Source organism: Ascaphus truei, chromosome 2 (genome assembly GCF_040206685.1).
Source record: "Ascaphus truei isolate aAscTru1 chromosome 2, aAscTru1.hap1, whole genome shotgun sequence".
In the NCBI taxonomy this organism is placed as follows: domain Eukaryota; kingdom Metazoa; phylum Chordata; class Amphibia; order Anura; family Ascaphidae; genus Ascaphus; species Ascaphus truei.
This window is the reverse complement of record NC_134484.1, coordinates 15,828,457-15,843,136: the sequence shown is the minus strand read 5'-3', so window position 1 is coordinate 15,843,136 and position 14,680 is coordinate 15,828,457. Positions and strand designations below refer to the sequence as shown.

General features: G+C 41.4%; 1 protein-coding gene across 8 annotated transcripts in view; it reads left to right on the top strand.

Annotated features, from left to right (window-relative positions):
- ADGRB1 (adhesion G protein-coupled receptor B1) overlaps nt 1-14,680 on the top strand; it is a 553,612-nt gene that overhangs the window by 255,884 nt on the left and 283,048 nt on the right. For 6 of the 8 annotated variants that reach the window (XM_075581569.1, XM_075581558.1, XM_075581572.1 and 3 more), the window contains exon 4: nt 4,974-5,081. The exons of the other annotated variants lie outside the window; for them this stretch is intronic. In XM_075581569.1, the coding sequence (XP_075437684.1) occupies nt 4,974-5,081 (108 nt within the window). The remainder of the gene's footprint in view (nt 1-4,973; nt 5,082-14,680) is intronic. 8 annotated transcript variants of the gene reach the window in all.

Genomic DNA, 14,680 nt, shown 5'->3' with positions numbered 1-14,680 from the left:
AATTACAATTTATTTAATTTCCTTGTTTTGCTGAATGAATGATCCCAGTAAAAAGGTGTAAATAACCTGGTCTCCCTTGACAGGCCTTATTTACTGTGGCACAGGTGGGATCATTGAGCTTTATGCTATAAAGTCCTGTGTGGATTTATTGTATAAAGATGAACTCGTAGATTGCGAGCACTCAAAACAAGTAGTGACTTACACAAAGCAGGAAATGTGCAGGTTCTCTGTTTTCACTAAAAAAGTAAAAACACGAACTGGGGCGCTCCCTATAAATTATGTAAAGCTAAGTAACTCAGATAGTAGCAATAGTAGGTGTCTGAATGTGGACCCAAAAAAACCCAATGAAATACTGGCCCAAATGAATGATGCTGCTCAACCGATAGAGGATCTTCCCTTGATCCTCCTTAGATACGTGATATGTCTTCATTTTGGGCTCCAGGATTTCTGGTTATCCCTTTTTTACTGTAAGTTTAGTGCCACCAGGCGAAGATGGACAGATGGTCAGCTATGGACATAGTGGGACCCCTGAAGATCCCTAGCTGGACTGGCAAGCGCTACATACTCACGGTGGTGGATTTTGCCACCCGGTACCCTGAGGCTGTAGCACTCAACACCATTGAGGCTAGCACAGTGGCTAAGGCATTGATAGTGATTTTCTCTAGAGTAGGATTTCCTAGTGAGATTCTAACTGATTAAGGGTCGCAATTCATGTTGGAATTCCTTCACTGTCTCTGGGATTCGTGCGGTGTGAAGCACCAGCCCACGATCACTTACCACCCCCAGACAAACGGACTATGTGAGCGGTTCAATGTTATCCTAAAGCAGATGCTTAGAGCATTTATAAAGGCTGAAGGGAAGGACTGGTAGTCACACCTGCAGCATTTGCTGTTTGCATAGCGAGACGTACCGCAAGAGTCCACTGGCTTCTCATCCTTCGAGCTTCTATATGGCCCCAGGGTCCTGGGACAGCTTGACCTATTCCATGAGGGATGGGAAGGGGCGACCACTGCTACTGATGCTTCTGTGCTTCAGTATGTAGTGGATGTCAGGGACCGGTTAGAAATACTCATGGGGTTAGCACAAGCTAACCTCAGGGAGGCTCAGACCAACATGCCTAGCAGAGGGTACATCCCTGGGAAGCAAGTGCTTGTTCTGAAGCCCACTCGGCAGAACAAACTGATGGCTGCCTGGGCTGGCCCGTATACTGTTCTCCGGCGGATGAACGAGTGCAACTATGTTGTACAGCTAGATGTAGAGACAGGGAGACATAGGACATACCATATCAATATGTTGAAGGAATATTTCAGCCATCAGTGATGGCCATCTGTAGCCCACGAATGGGGAAACCGGCGAGTCAAGCTCTGCCCAACCTCCCAGGGGAAGCTAGGAAAGGGGGCACAGTGGAGCAGGTAGAGATAGGGTCTCAGCTCAGTGCATCCCAATTGGTGCAAGCACGAGCTATGCTAGAGCAGCATAGGGTTCTGTTCACAGATAAGCCCTTCAGGAGTTTGACGTTACCATACAGAACAAGAAGGGTAGTGAGCATGGTAATGCCGAAGGACTTTCCCGACAGGAAATCCCCAGCGACCTAAAAGCTTCAAGGACATACAGACTTGCGGAGCCACCTGACGAGGTTACTGCCTCAGAGCCTTCATCTTGAGGGGGTGGTGTGACGGAAGGGGGTAACCAGGCTCTCAAATAAATGTCAAGACCGTTTTGGTTACCCCTGATCGTGTATTATGGTCCCAGAGAGTTAGCCCTTGGGTCCAGTAACAATGTACCATTCTGTTATACTGTATGTAATAAAAGTATTTTTTTTTTTTTTTCCCTTTCTGGGCATGCCATCAAGCAGGGATAGCTAGGGTATGAGTTTCAGGGGGGGTGGGGGGTTGTGGAGTAACCATTAACAGAAGGTGCCTAGGAGGTTGGGAATTGTCGGTTCACCTATAAATGTACCCGGGAATCATGCCTGATTCTCAGATACATGTAGGCACATTGTCCCTGACATATCTCCCCTTGAAAACGCAAGCACGACTCACCACTAGGGCACTATGCTTCAGCATAGCCCAGAAAGTAGAATGAGGCACAGGGATAAAACATGTATTCCTGTGGCGGAAAGAATCCCTGGGTTAAGAGGGGTACCCCAGCTAGTGCCAAGGTGACCCACAACCAGTATAGGATTTGTGGGTGCCCCAACCACTTATAAGGTTGAGGAGGGACTGTGGGAGTCCAGACTGAGTCCAAGAGAAAGTGTGTGGGGAATAAGGCAGATAGAAATAAAACTACAACATTTTTCATTTTCTGTCCCTTGTTCCCAAGACTTTTTACATTCGGAACCGATGTCCAAACAGGCTACCTGAGCTAACCCATAGGTGCCGCTAAGCCTGTTGGACATCTGAGTTCAGAGCAGCCAGAGGATGCCAAGAGGTGTGAAAAGCATGTGGTCAGCGAATACCAGGTCCGGAGATAAATGGCATCAGTGGGATGCCACTTGTTCTGCCAGAGCTGGTAGAGCCTGTCCAGTGGGTGGCATTGAGATAGCCAGGGAGAGAGGTGGCAGGTGGCAGGCTTGCGCATGTCCCTTGTCTATTTAAGATTTCCCGCTGACCCAGCTTTTCTAGCCGGCTTGGCTCTGGTTGGTTGTTTGGGAATTTTCCCACGCATTGATTGGCTGCTACGTTTTGTGAATGCAACTCAGAATACTATAAGAATCGATGAGCCAATCAGTTTCGTAGTGTCTTTTGACTAACTCGCAGTCAGAAGGGACTAAGTTCTGAGAAGAGAGCATAGCGGTGGTGTATGGAGTTTTATGCCGATTTGAGATTCAAGTGATTCTAGACTAAGTCCCGGTCAGGGTAGTTCTCTCATGGAGTTCCCTGCACCTAGGATAGTCTAGTTTTCCACCCCAGTCACAAAGTAACTGTGTTTTTTTTGTCTGTATTTTGTGTATCATTGTGTGTAAACGAATTTATGCTGAATAAATTACAATTTATTTCATTACCTTGTTTTGCGCAATGAATGATCCCGGTAAAAAGGTGTAAATAACCTGATCTCCCGTGACAATGATCATTGTTACTACTTTTGTTATATAGAGGTAATAACACCAACTTTACAATAAGAGAGCTTAACATTGGCAAAACGGAGGGAGTCCTTCAGAAATAAATGCAGTGAGAGCAGCATTTCTGACTTGAAGAGCTTGCAGTCTAGTCAGCGAAATATGAGATACAGTATGATTACACTGTAAGTGTGTTTAGTATTTCAATGTGAATGCTCATGCAGAAACGTAGGACAGTTGGAGCAATAATGTACATTAAGTATATTTAGGTCCCAGCATGAGTGAAAGGAGAGCTGTATACAGTAGGTCACATGGCTTGTTGAGAGAAGGCATTTTGATAGAGATGAATCAACACCTACAGATGCAGCAATGAGTATTAGAACTCTGCCTGGGTAGATTCTGGGGCAGTCTCACAGTAAATGCCTCAACATTGCCTCAACATTTCTGTGAGATTCTTAATGGCCCATAGGATTAACCCAGCAGGGGGTCCCTGCAAACTGAATGGGACTGCAGGGACCCCCCTGCTGTGTTAATCCGATGGGCCATTAAGAATTTTACAGAAATGTTGAGGCATTTACTGTGAGACTGCCCCAGAATCTCCCAGGAATTTCTCAGGTAAGTGTTCTAATACTGGTGGCTGCATCGGTATTACAATAACGTAAAGGGAAGTTGGCGACTAATAATATAAAAAGGGAAGAAATATTGGAATATATGTGGTGGTAAGGGGAAAAGTTTTCACGTTTAAAAAGGGAACTAGAAACAGGTAAGAAACATGTTATATACTATATCAGGGGTTCTCCAAAGTTTCCATGTCATGGACCATTTCACTGTTAACAATTGTTTGGAAGCCAACCATACTTATTGTACACTTATCTCCCTTCATCTATATATGTATATTTGTATATAATAGATATATATTTATATAAACAGATGGCACTCTCGTATATGATAGTAATTGCTGGTGCTTGTCCCATAGTAGTAAGATAGACAAAAATATCCTCACCGGGCAGAATTTGCAGCAGGCTTTCCAGTAAGAACGAGACAGCACACAAGGTAAGATAATTCCAATATGTATTGCAAGTAAGTGGCACAAAAGCCAGAAGTTTCGGTCCTATAAACAGGGCCTTTCTCAAAGGAGTGCTAAAGGTCTTACCTTGTGTGCTGTCTCGTTCTTACTGGAAAGCCTGCTGCAAAGTCTGCCCGGTGAGGATATTTTTGTTTAAATATATACATATATATATATATATTTATGTCTACAGATATATACAGTTATATATATACAGATGCAGCTGCTGGTTTTACACCACTTGCCTTGGAAAATATGTGGCTATCTCGCAGTAACTCGTGAGATGGTCCAGAGCAGGCTGAAATGGCCCATCAGATTAACACAGCGGGGGTCCCTGCGTTTGAATGGGACTCGCAGCCCGGTAGGATACACACAGCGCAGGTCCCATTTAAATGCAGGGAACCGCGCTGTGTTAATCTGATGGGCCATTAGTCTGACTGCAGAAATCTCGCGGCGTTACTGCGAGATAATCACAGATTTTCCGTAGCAAATGGTCTAAAACCGGCTGCTGCAGCTGTACACTATGTGTATGTATATATATATTAGGTTCAGGGGCCACTGTTAATCTCCTTGGGGACCACACTTTGAGAACCACTGCACTAAACCAGATACATTTGAGATAAGATCCCATATTTACAAAGTTAGAAGTCTCCTGGCAGAATGGGTGGTTACGTGTCTTCCATCTCCTAAAGGTGCCACATGGCAGAAGACTGCTTCGTAAATATGGGGCCAATATGCACCACACCTCAAACATAGGAAGCCATCTAACTTTTTCCAGAAAATGTTGCAAATTTTGGACGGAATAATATTATAATCAGGATATTTATGCACGCCATTGCTTTGTTGTAGCCAGTGGACGTTATGACTCCAGAAGTCAATCACTGAGGTCCATCGATAACAAGAAAAAAGAAGATGCGGATGATCAGTTTCAGTTTGGATATCCTGCACCTCAAATAGGTAAGAAGCACCAACGACTTGGCAGAGAACATTGACACACATACAATGGAACAAGATGACACAGGCTGCCATAAAATGGTATACAATCTCATTGTAATATATTTGTCAGTTAACTCCTCCTATAATCATTCCCTCACAACTCACGCTAACACACCAGGGAAAAAGTGACCATTATTCTGATACATTGACACTTACAAACATGTCTAAAACACCTTTCTTAACATTGATTTTATAGCAAAACAAATCCATCGTGTCACTTCATGTACAACTGCTGATTTCTTATTCCCACCAACTGACCTCACCTCTCCCCTCGCCCTCCTCTCTCCACCTCGTCCCCCTCTCTCCCTCCCCTTCCCCTCTCCCCCCTTCTCCACTTTGACCTTCTTAACAAAAAAATTCACTCCCGTGCCGGGTGGTATATATAGTTACCGGCTGCCGCAAGCAATCAGTGAGAGGTACACACAAGCACATCATAGTGATACTGTACACATAGTTTATGAGCTCACCTGCAGCTATGCTGTTGGTGGCCATTTTAATTTCCCATTTCCCTGGGAAACCAAATATTAAAATCACATCTATTTTAAACACCCCATCTCTGTATAGCACATCTGAATGTGATCATTTTCTTAGTGAAACAAGTAGAATACGGGTCATACATGTTCTATATAGATTTGTCGAGAGCCCAAGTTTTAAAGGACTTGTACAGCAAATAAAAATATCACTTGTGAGCACATTCACATGTCTCAGACAGGTCTGCAACCCCGCCGTTTCCCATTATCTCCCAGCATACAGTGCTTCCACTGTAGCCAGGGATTCTGGGAAATTACATGCAAATGAGCACACAGTGCCACCTTTCACCTTCACCAAATTACTTGTACCAATGTTAAAAAAAACTCACTCGAAGTTCATTCAATATTCATAGCTATATCCTTTGTTATGGATCTACAGTAAATTCTACTTTTAGAGGAAAGCGTTCATACAATTCTCTGAATCCTCAGACTCCCTCATTTAGGATTCCGGCATTTAAAATGAGCAATTGATAGTATTGCAGTTTTCCCGTTCAGCATTAAATAATCCATTGTACTACTTTAGGACTGCCGGGGGAAATTAAGGCCAAATATTTGGTCATGCTGCTTTATTTTGCTGCATTTTTGGTTTCATTAGTACAAAGGTCCTTTGTTTGAAGAATCACCATACTTTCATAGCTGTGCTTATCAGTAGATTTCTATACATGTATTACACACATTACAAGTACACTAGATACTGTACTGTACACAGTACTGTATACAGTATACAGTACTGTATTTACTAAACAGTGACAACAGCTTAAGCCATATACAGTAGCTAAGCTGTAAGACACCTTAGTGTAGGATTGTACAAAACATAAACCATGAAGTGTTATTTAGGGACCACAGTAAGAAAACCAGTAGTTTAGTAAACATTTCACTCAAATATATACTATAATATATTTACAGTAGGTCCACCTAAATTAAGGGGAAAGCTTATCAATGCAAAGAAAACTGTCTGTTGGTGCAATAAACGCACAGACCTAAATTCATTGGGACTCAGGAAGGAATATTACCGTATGCTATTCTTTCCGATTTAATGACCAATTCACTTAGAATTATATAGACTAGGAGGATCCAATGCGCACTCACATCCAGATGATATGGAAATAAAAGAAAAAGAACACAATAGTGTAATTCTGTATGTATTCGATATAGATAAAGATGGTAATGCACTCACATTTAGTAAGGTAAAACAGGCATCTCGGTTAATCAGTTTAACCAGACTGTTGTTGAGAAACGTCTGGTGTCAGGATACTTCTTATATAATCTCTGACGACAGGATATTCGTAATATCTACCAGGCTCACGGGCAGCAGCATATTATGAGGTTATAGAGAAAAAGACACACATAGTGTAATACTGTATATACAGTATAGAGATATATTCTATAACTATATAGTATATCAACTCAAATTGTGTGTACTAATAGTACGCCTTTAGGTTGTTAAAGCTGCAGTTCAGGCAATATCCTGCATGTGTGTTTTTTTTAATAAATCAGTTATGTAGTAAGAAAAAATACTTTTAGCATTTTCTGTTTTAAAAAAACAACTTTGAAAGACCAATTTTCTTGTATTCTATTTTAACAACCATTTGCTAAGGCACTGCCCCTTCATGTCCTGTCACAAGCCCTGGCACACCCCTTTGTGAGCCCTGCCCTCCCTCTTGCACATGTCAGTGCAGGAGTGCTCATGAATATTCATGAGCTTCCACTGAGTGACAGAAACAGAGGAAATACATTCCCCATATTTAAAGATGTCGCCAAACTTTGCCGATCAATAGACGGAGAACGAATTGGCCAGCAGCTATGCAGTTCTTTAGGTAAGTAGAAATTGCCCATATGAAACTATTGAAGTAAAAAAAAACTATAATTTTTTATTTTTTTTAAAAGCCTGAACTGCAGCTTTAAAGTAACCAACTTTTGATGTCTTCTTAGCAGTAGTTCTCCCTCAGCAATTCAGTCTCTCTCACTGGATGAGACACTCACATCTACTCACTTAGAATTATATGGGTAATAACCATGAGGTACTGACCTCCCTTTCCATGTGTGTCATTTGCGATAACGGAGGAGATCCGCAGTCACTGTTACAATTTCCTCCATCGATACCACAAACGTAAATAGCAAACGTTGTTACCATAGGTATTAGAATAAAAATCTTTCCAGCAAAGTCATTTAACCCTTCAATTCCAGAGGGGCTACCAAATCCTATGCGGTGTCCTAGTGGTTAATATACAACACGACCACCCAACAATAAACAGAACTGAACATAATGAAACATTGTTATAATAAAGTTTCAACGTGGAGCCTCCAGAAGCCCAGGTAACCAGGTATGGGTCAACCATGTCTCAATGACCACCTGGCTCACTAAATGGTAAATATAATACATTGTTTGCGATGGAGTTCTTAGCACCTTATTGGCGGTTGCCTACAGTTTTTGTTATTACTGTATGTATATAATGACCATTATATACAGTGCATAGTAAAGATAGGCCTAATACCAGTCTGGTAAAGGTGTTTTTATGGTGGTAGCCTGATATCAACAAGTATCTGAGTCTAGTGAATAGCATTTCAAGAAGTAATTTTGAGGTAATTACTCATTAAAAAAAAATGTTTCTACATAACGCAAATTATTTATATTTATTTTTTTTTAAAAACCTTGCCTTTCTCCCGACTAAGATTATGGCTGATATTTCTAAGGGAAATAGTTTCCATACATGACTATGTATATTAAATAGTTAAACCATGTGTTTGTGTCCAAATTGCCTTTATTTTGTTTCCAAGAAAAACGTATATATTAATATACTGTAAACAAAAAATATTAGTCAGGAGCATTCAAAACATATATAAAGAAAAGATCAAACCAGTTATCTGTCTGCGGAACTGGTGGATAGACCAGGAATATCTATCTAGCCTGAAAAGAATTGTTTAATCCATGAAGCCTCTGCACCCGCCAATTATAAAAGATATATGTTTATTCCATCAAAATACTACAAAGTAAAACATTTGGACGTTTTGAGCTTACATGGCTCTTTGTCAAACATACAAACGTTGCTCGAAACGTAAAAGTTTTTAACTTTTTTGTATTGTGATGGAATAAATTGATATCTTTAATACTTATTAATATTCTGTCTGGATTATTGTTGATTTTCTGGTTCAGAAACTCAACAAAATGTACCACCGAATAATGCACTGTGGAAATGTAATGAATATTACAATTATATTACAATTATATTAAAAAAATCCTGAAAAAAAAGGATCAAAAAGATTCAGACTACATGGAGCATGGCTAGTTCATTTTAAATGTCTTATTCTGAGAAATAACTCAAGTGAGTGGTTGCACATTTCAAAACCATCATTATGAATCTGGCAAACAGGGGTTCCCAAACTCCACAGTGTGGAGTACAGATGGAACATGATTTATAAACATTTTAGCCACAAGGAAACTGCAGCTCAATGGAGGCTGACCGAGGTTCAACCGCAGTTTCCCCAAGCCTAGTACACTAATTTCCCATCAGGATTAACACAGCATTGGTCCCTGCTTCTGAATGGATCTCCAGCTGTGTTCATTCTACCGGGCTGCACCAGTCTGGAAGAGCAGCGCTGTGAGAGCAGACAGATTCGGTCCCTCTCCCTGCACAGCTCTAACAGGCGATCTCAATGTTTTTATTTTTATTACATAGGACTGAAGCAGGGAGTCTCCCGAATTTAACCGCATTTCTTTCCGGTCCGGGGAACCCCTGCTTCCTGAGGTACAGGCCCCAGGATGGGGTGCCGGTATCTCCTGCAAGTTTAAATCTCCCGCCCCACTTGACCGGACGAATTAAACTTGCAGGACATACCAGCACTCCATAATATGGCCTGTACCTCAGGAAGAAGGGGGTCCCCGGACCTGAAAGTAATGCGGTTCAGTATCCAGTATCTCCTGCAAGTTTAATTCTCCCACATCACGGCCCATATGACCGAGACATTTAAACTTGCAGGAGATATCGGCACCCAATACCGGGGCCTGTACCTTTGGGAAGCAGGGGGTCCCCGCGGCTGAAATGAATGGGGTTCAGCTCCGGAGACCCCCTGCTTCAATCCTATGTGATAAAAATAAAAGTAGCTTAATTGCTTTAGTGGCTAGCCTCTAAGGTACTGAAGGGGTTAAACAGCAGTAACCGGTTTGTTGGGGATAGAGGAGGTGGTTGCAGCGTGCAGTTCCCCCATGGTGGGTGGTTAGGGCTCTCAGGAGTGTAGTGGGAGGGATTAATCCCATAATTACCTTAGCAGTTACTACTGCCTCTAAGAGCTGCGCAGGGAGATGCAGCTTCTCTCTGCGCAGCTCTTCCACGCTGATTCACCCCTGCGCTGCACTTGACTGTGATCAGGCCGCACTTCATCCGCTCCAAGTGCAGGGCAGGGTGGAGATAAATCATGCTTTATCTGTATTACTAGTAAGTAGTAGTATTTATTAAGTAGTAGTATTAATGGTAGTACTGTAGTAGTATTACTGAATAACTGTATAATATCTAAGGATAAGCACGTTCGCAGGTCCGAAACACGAACTCCCCAAACTCTAAAGTTCGTTCTAAATTTCTAAATTTCTAGTCTTATTCGAAAGTTCGTCCCCGAAGATCAGGCGAAGTGAGCCAGAACCCAAGAAAACCTCTTCTACAAATTCATTTTTTCTTTGTTTACATTTTTTTGTGATTTTTTTAACTTGTTGAACATTAAAACAAATGATCAAAGTTCAAATATGTTTGGCCAAAAATAAGTTAGATTTTTTCTTACATAATTAAAATGAAAATCTTAAACCACTTATTTAGATTCTGGCAAAGCCAACACACAACAAATATTTTGATCTGAAAGCAAACATGGTGTGTGTGTGTGTGTGTGTGTGTGTGTGTGTGTGTGTGTATGTGTGTGTGTGTGTGTGTTTGTGTGTGTGTGTGTGTGTGTGTGTGTGTGTGTGTGTGTGTGTGTGTGTGTGTGTGTGTGTGTGTGTGTGTGTGTGTGTGTGTGTGTGTGTGTGTGTGTGTGTGTGTAGGTATCTGTATCGTGTTAGCTGAGCATAATAACCAATAACAAATAGTCAATACCGTTCTGTGGCTTTTATTTTTGTGCGCTTTCGAGATACACAGATCTCTTCTTCGGGGGATGTTACAATTGATAAAGGAAGATTTTTTTTAAAACTTTCCAACAGGGCAGCCTGGAATGTTATCTGTGGGTGAAGCCTAACCCCCCCCCTGTGCAGTATGTGATTTATGACTTTAGGTATTAAATGGTCCCTGAATGTTTGTGATGTAAGACTGTGTGTGTGTGTGTGTGTGTGTGTGTGTAAATTTATAAAGCGCCCACAGTGAAAACAGCTATAATTGTCTTACACTCCCCTTCCACACACACCTTTTATAAAGCGCTGTATACTCTGTGGGCGCTGTATACACTGTAGACCACACACACTCTTACATCACAAACATTCAGGGACCATATAATACGATTCAATACATTTAATACCATTCAAATGCCAGGACTCCTTCTGTGTTAAACAAATGGGCCATTACAGCGTCTATGGACTAGGCTGAGGATTTTCCCTGACGTGTTCATGGAATTCCTCAGGATCTGGGCCAAAACCGACACTTGCATCTGTACATGTGCTTTATTATCCCAGTGTTAGCCTTGTTCTATGATTACGGTCTCTGCTCATTTTCATTCTCTGGAGCAAACAAGAGCAAATACTGAATGAGTATGAGTATGCAATATTAAGGTGCAGTTTTTATCCTCATTAAGGAAGCAATTCAAGCAATATCTTACATGTGTTTTTTTTTAATAAATCAGTTCTGTACTATGAGAAAATACTTGTAGCATTTAAAAAAAATATATATATATATTTTTTTTAAAGAGATTTTTAATGTTTCTAATGTATGAAGCATTTTCAAAGTGACAGCCCCCCTCCCCTTCTGATATGCGTTTGCTCTTGGGCCCCGCCCTCTCTCTAGCAGTGCACCAATTGTATCTAATAACTGCCCAGTCACATGATATTGCTGGGCTACATTGCCCACAATGCTGTGCAAGAACCGAATTAAATAATTCAAACGATCGATTACAGGAGAACAGATCGATCTGCAGCTTAGCTAATCACTTGTCAGTGTGCAGATTGTATTGATGCACATATTGAATGGGGAAAAAAAAAATATATATATTTTTTACAAAAGGCAGCTTGAACTGCAGCTTTAAGGCAGGGGGTATTGCAAAGATTCACTATCCATCCAGCACCAAAGAAGTTAGTGCAGCTCAGTCTAGCATAAAACGTTTCAAACTACATCTATATATATTGCTCCGTAAACTAAATGAAGCATTTACCAGTATATTGCCCCCTGAAATAACATCAGTTTTAATTGTCATTAACTCTTTTACTAGAAATTAGTCAGCTACTGGAAATGTACAGTACATGGGCATACAAAACGTTACAAGTCCCTACGGCAAATAAAGTATTAATGCTCATCTGGGCTTTTATGAAGTACAGAAGTGTTCTGCTGAATTTTACGATAGAGTAAAAGATCAGAAGGAAACTGGGAAAGCAAAGGCAAATAAAAAAAAATAATAATAATAGCATGTTCTTGTATAGCACTGCTAGTTTTACAGAGACATTTTGCAGGCACAGGTCCCTGCCCCGTGGAGCTAACAATCTATGTTTTTGGTGCCTGAGGCACAGGGAGATAAAGTGACTTGCCCAAGGTCACAAGGAGCCAAGACCAGGAATTGAACCAGGTTCCTCAAACTCAGTGCCAGTCAGTGTCTTTACTCACTGAGCCGCTCCTTCTGCCATAAAAATAAATTACTGGCTTTTTCTTGACCCCCTCACCCCCAAAATAGCATCTTAACCCTTCAGAGTATCTATAAAATACTGGAGGGCATGGTCATTAGTTATCTGATCAGATAAATCATAGCAAAGTTAAGGTTTTAAAACAAGAAAATTAGTACTTTATTATTAGGTGGTACTTTTTTTATTTGGACTAACAATTGATATTATAAGACATTTACAATGTATCCCCTTTATCCCCCCTGCACCCCCACCACCCTTCACACTGCAGATGGATGTCTGCTCCTATTTCCCACTATCTATTTCATCCATTTGTTGTCCTGTCTGTTTATTTACCATCCTCTCTGCCATCCCTTCTCTGCATTATGTGCCTTAGTTTGTTTTCTTGGATTTTACACCTGTGCTAAACCCATGGAATCATTTGTAAATCAGTTATTGCTCGACTTGAGTAAGAGAGAGAACTCCTGAAGGCTTGTCCTAAAATGTAAATGGTTAGTCCATGTCATGTGAGACCAGGACTCTTTCACAGGACCAAGCACCAGACAGGAAACAGAGATCAAATAAATGAATATTTATTCTGGCCAGAGGCAGCAGTCACAAGACAATATCACTGACAGAGCCATACTCACTCCACACAGGGAATAGAAGGGGGAATCCTAGCAGTCCTAGGTGCCCGATGCCACTGACATGGCTTACCTGGAGCAGCTTCCACTCCTGTGGGAGATTGGGAACTACAGGCAGCGCTGAATGCAACTCACAGCAGAGACACTTTAAATCTCCCGCTCGGAATAGCAGGCAGCCTCGTTTCGGTTGACTCTGGCACAACCTCAGACTACACCGCTTAGTTCATCTCCACGCTAACCTCAGCAGGGTCTGTGGAACTGAGATATTTCCTAAGTTCCTGTCTCCAAAGGAAATCATGGAGAATGGGTGGTGACCAATCACAGCGTGGATACTGTGTGTGGGACCAATCACAGAGCAAGGGCTAGCCTGTGTTGGCCAATCGGGGCTGGGGATGTGAGGCAGAGGCAAGTAGGATGGGAATTACAAACCAGCCAATGAGAACAGCGCCTACCTGCACATGTTCTCAATGCCGGTTTCCTAGCTCTCGATGAGATAGGCACCTCGCTGTCTGGGGAAGACAATGGGTCTTATTAGACCAACACCCCTCAGCTAGCCCATCCCCACTCTCCTTTGTCCTCAACCCCCACGTGAAACCAGCTAAACCCAGATCCTTGGCTAAGTAGACTGGGTAAGTGTATTACCAGCCTAGCATGCCCAGGGAACAAAGAAATACTGTTTCACAAGCACAGATACATTTTACATGTCATACAAGTTCTCATATGCATTTTCACACAATTTACTGTAGTTTGGCCACAAGAGACATATACAGGGAAACTCTATATATTCCAGATTATAGAGCAATGTCTGGGATTCACCTTTTTTATAAGAACCTTTTTTTATAAGAGCCCATATCGACACAGTCCAAATAAAAAAGGTATCACCTAATACTGAAGTGCTCATTTACTCTGCACTATCGCAACTGGACTATTTCTATTACATTTTACTCTCGCACATTGTAATCAGAAGCGCTATTCTATATACATTGGATTCTTAAAATCGTTGTTGAATGTAAACCGCTCATCCTTAAATTCTTTTTTCGATTCTTTTTATATAGGTGACATGGTGCATGAGGATAAATATTTAGAATACATGGTAAGATCAAAAGAATCCTCCACTAATTACACTTAGTGGATCTTCTTTTGATCTTACCCTGTATTCTACATTGGATTCTTGTCATAAAATACTCTGCAAATGTAGCATCCTTTCCTACTTATTTATATAGGTTTTGAAAGCCTACCTGCTGCTGATGGCCTTTCTGCAGAAAATCTTTCTCTGCCTTCCCAGTGGGTACCTAACTATGTCCTATATTCCACTGAAGTGTGCACAGCTGTGAGCTAGAAACAAGAGACAATTATTCCTCACCCCATCCTGCAAACAGCTGTGTTAGCAGTTTGCGGACAGGCAAGCCATTTCCAGAGTCATGATAAGTTACTAGGTAGAGAGGGCTGGGTGATATGCTTTTGAAAGGCCAACTCATCTATGGAGGTTTTGAAATTAACGATCACCCACTATTAAAAAAAAACCAACATATTTTATAATTAGGCAATATAAACTATAGTTAAGCTGCTATGTTATGTTATCCAAGAAGAGAACATCTGTGATTGCTT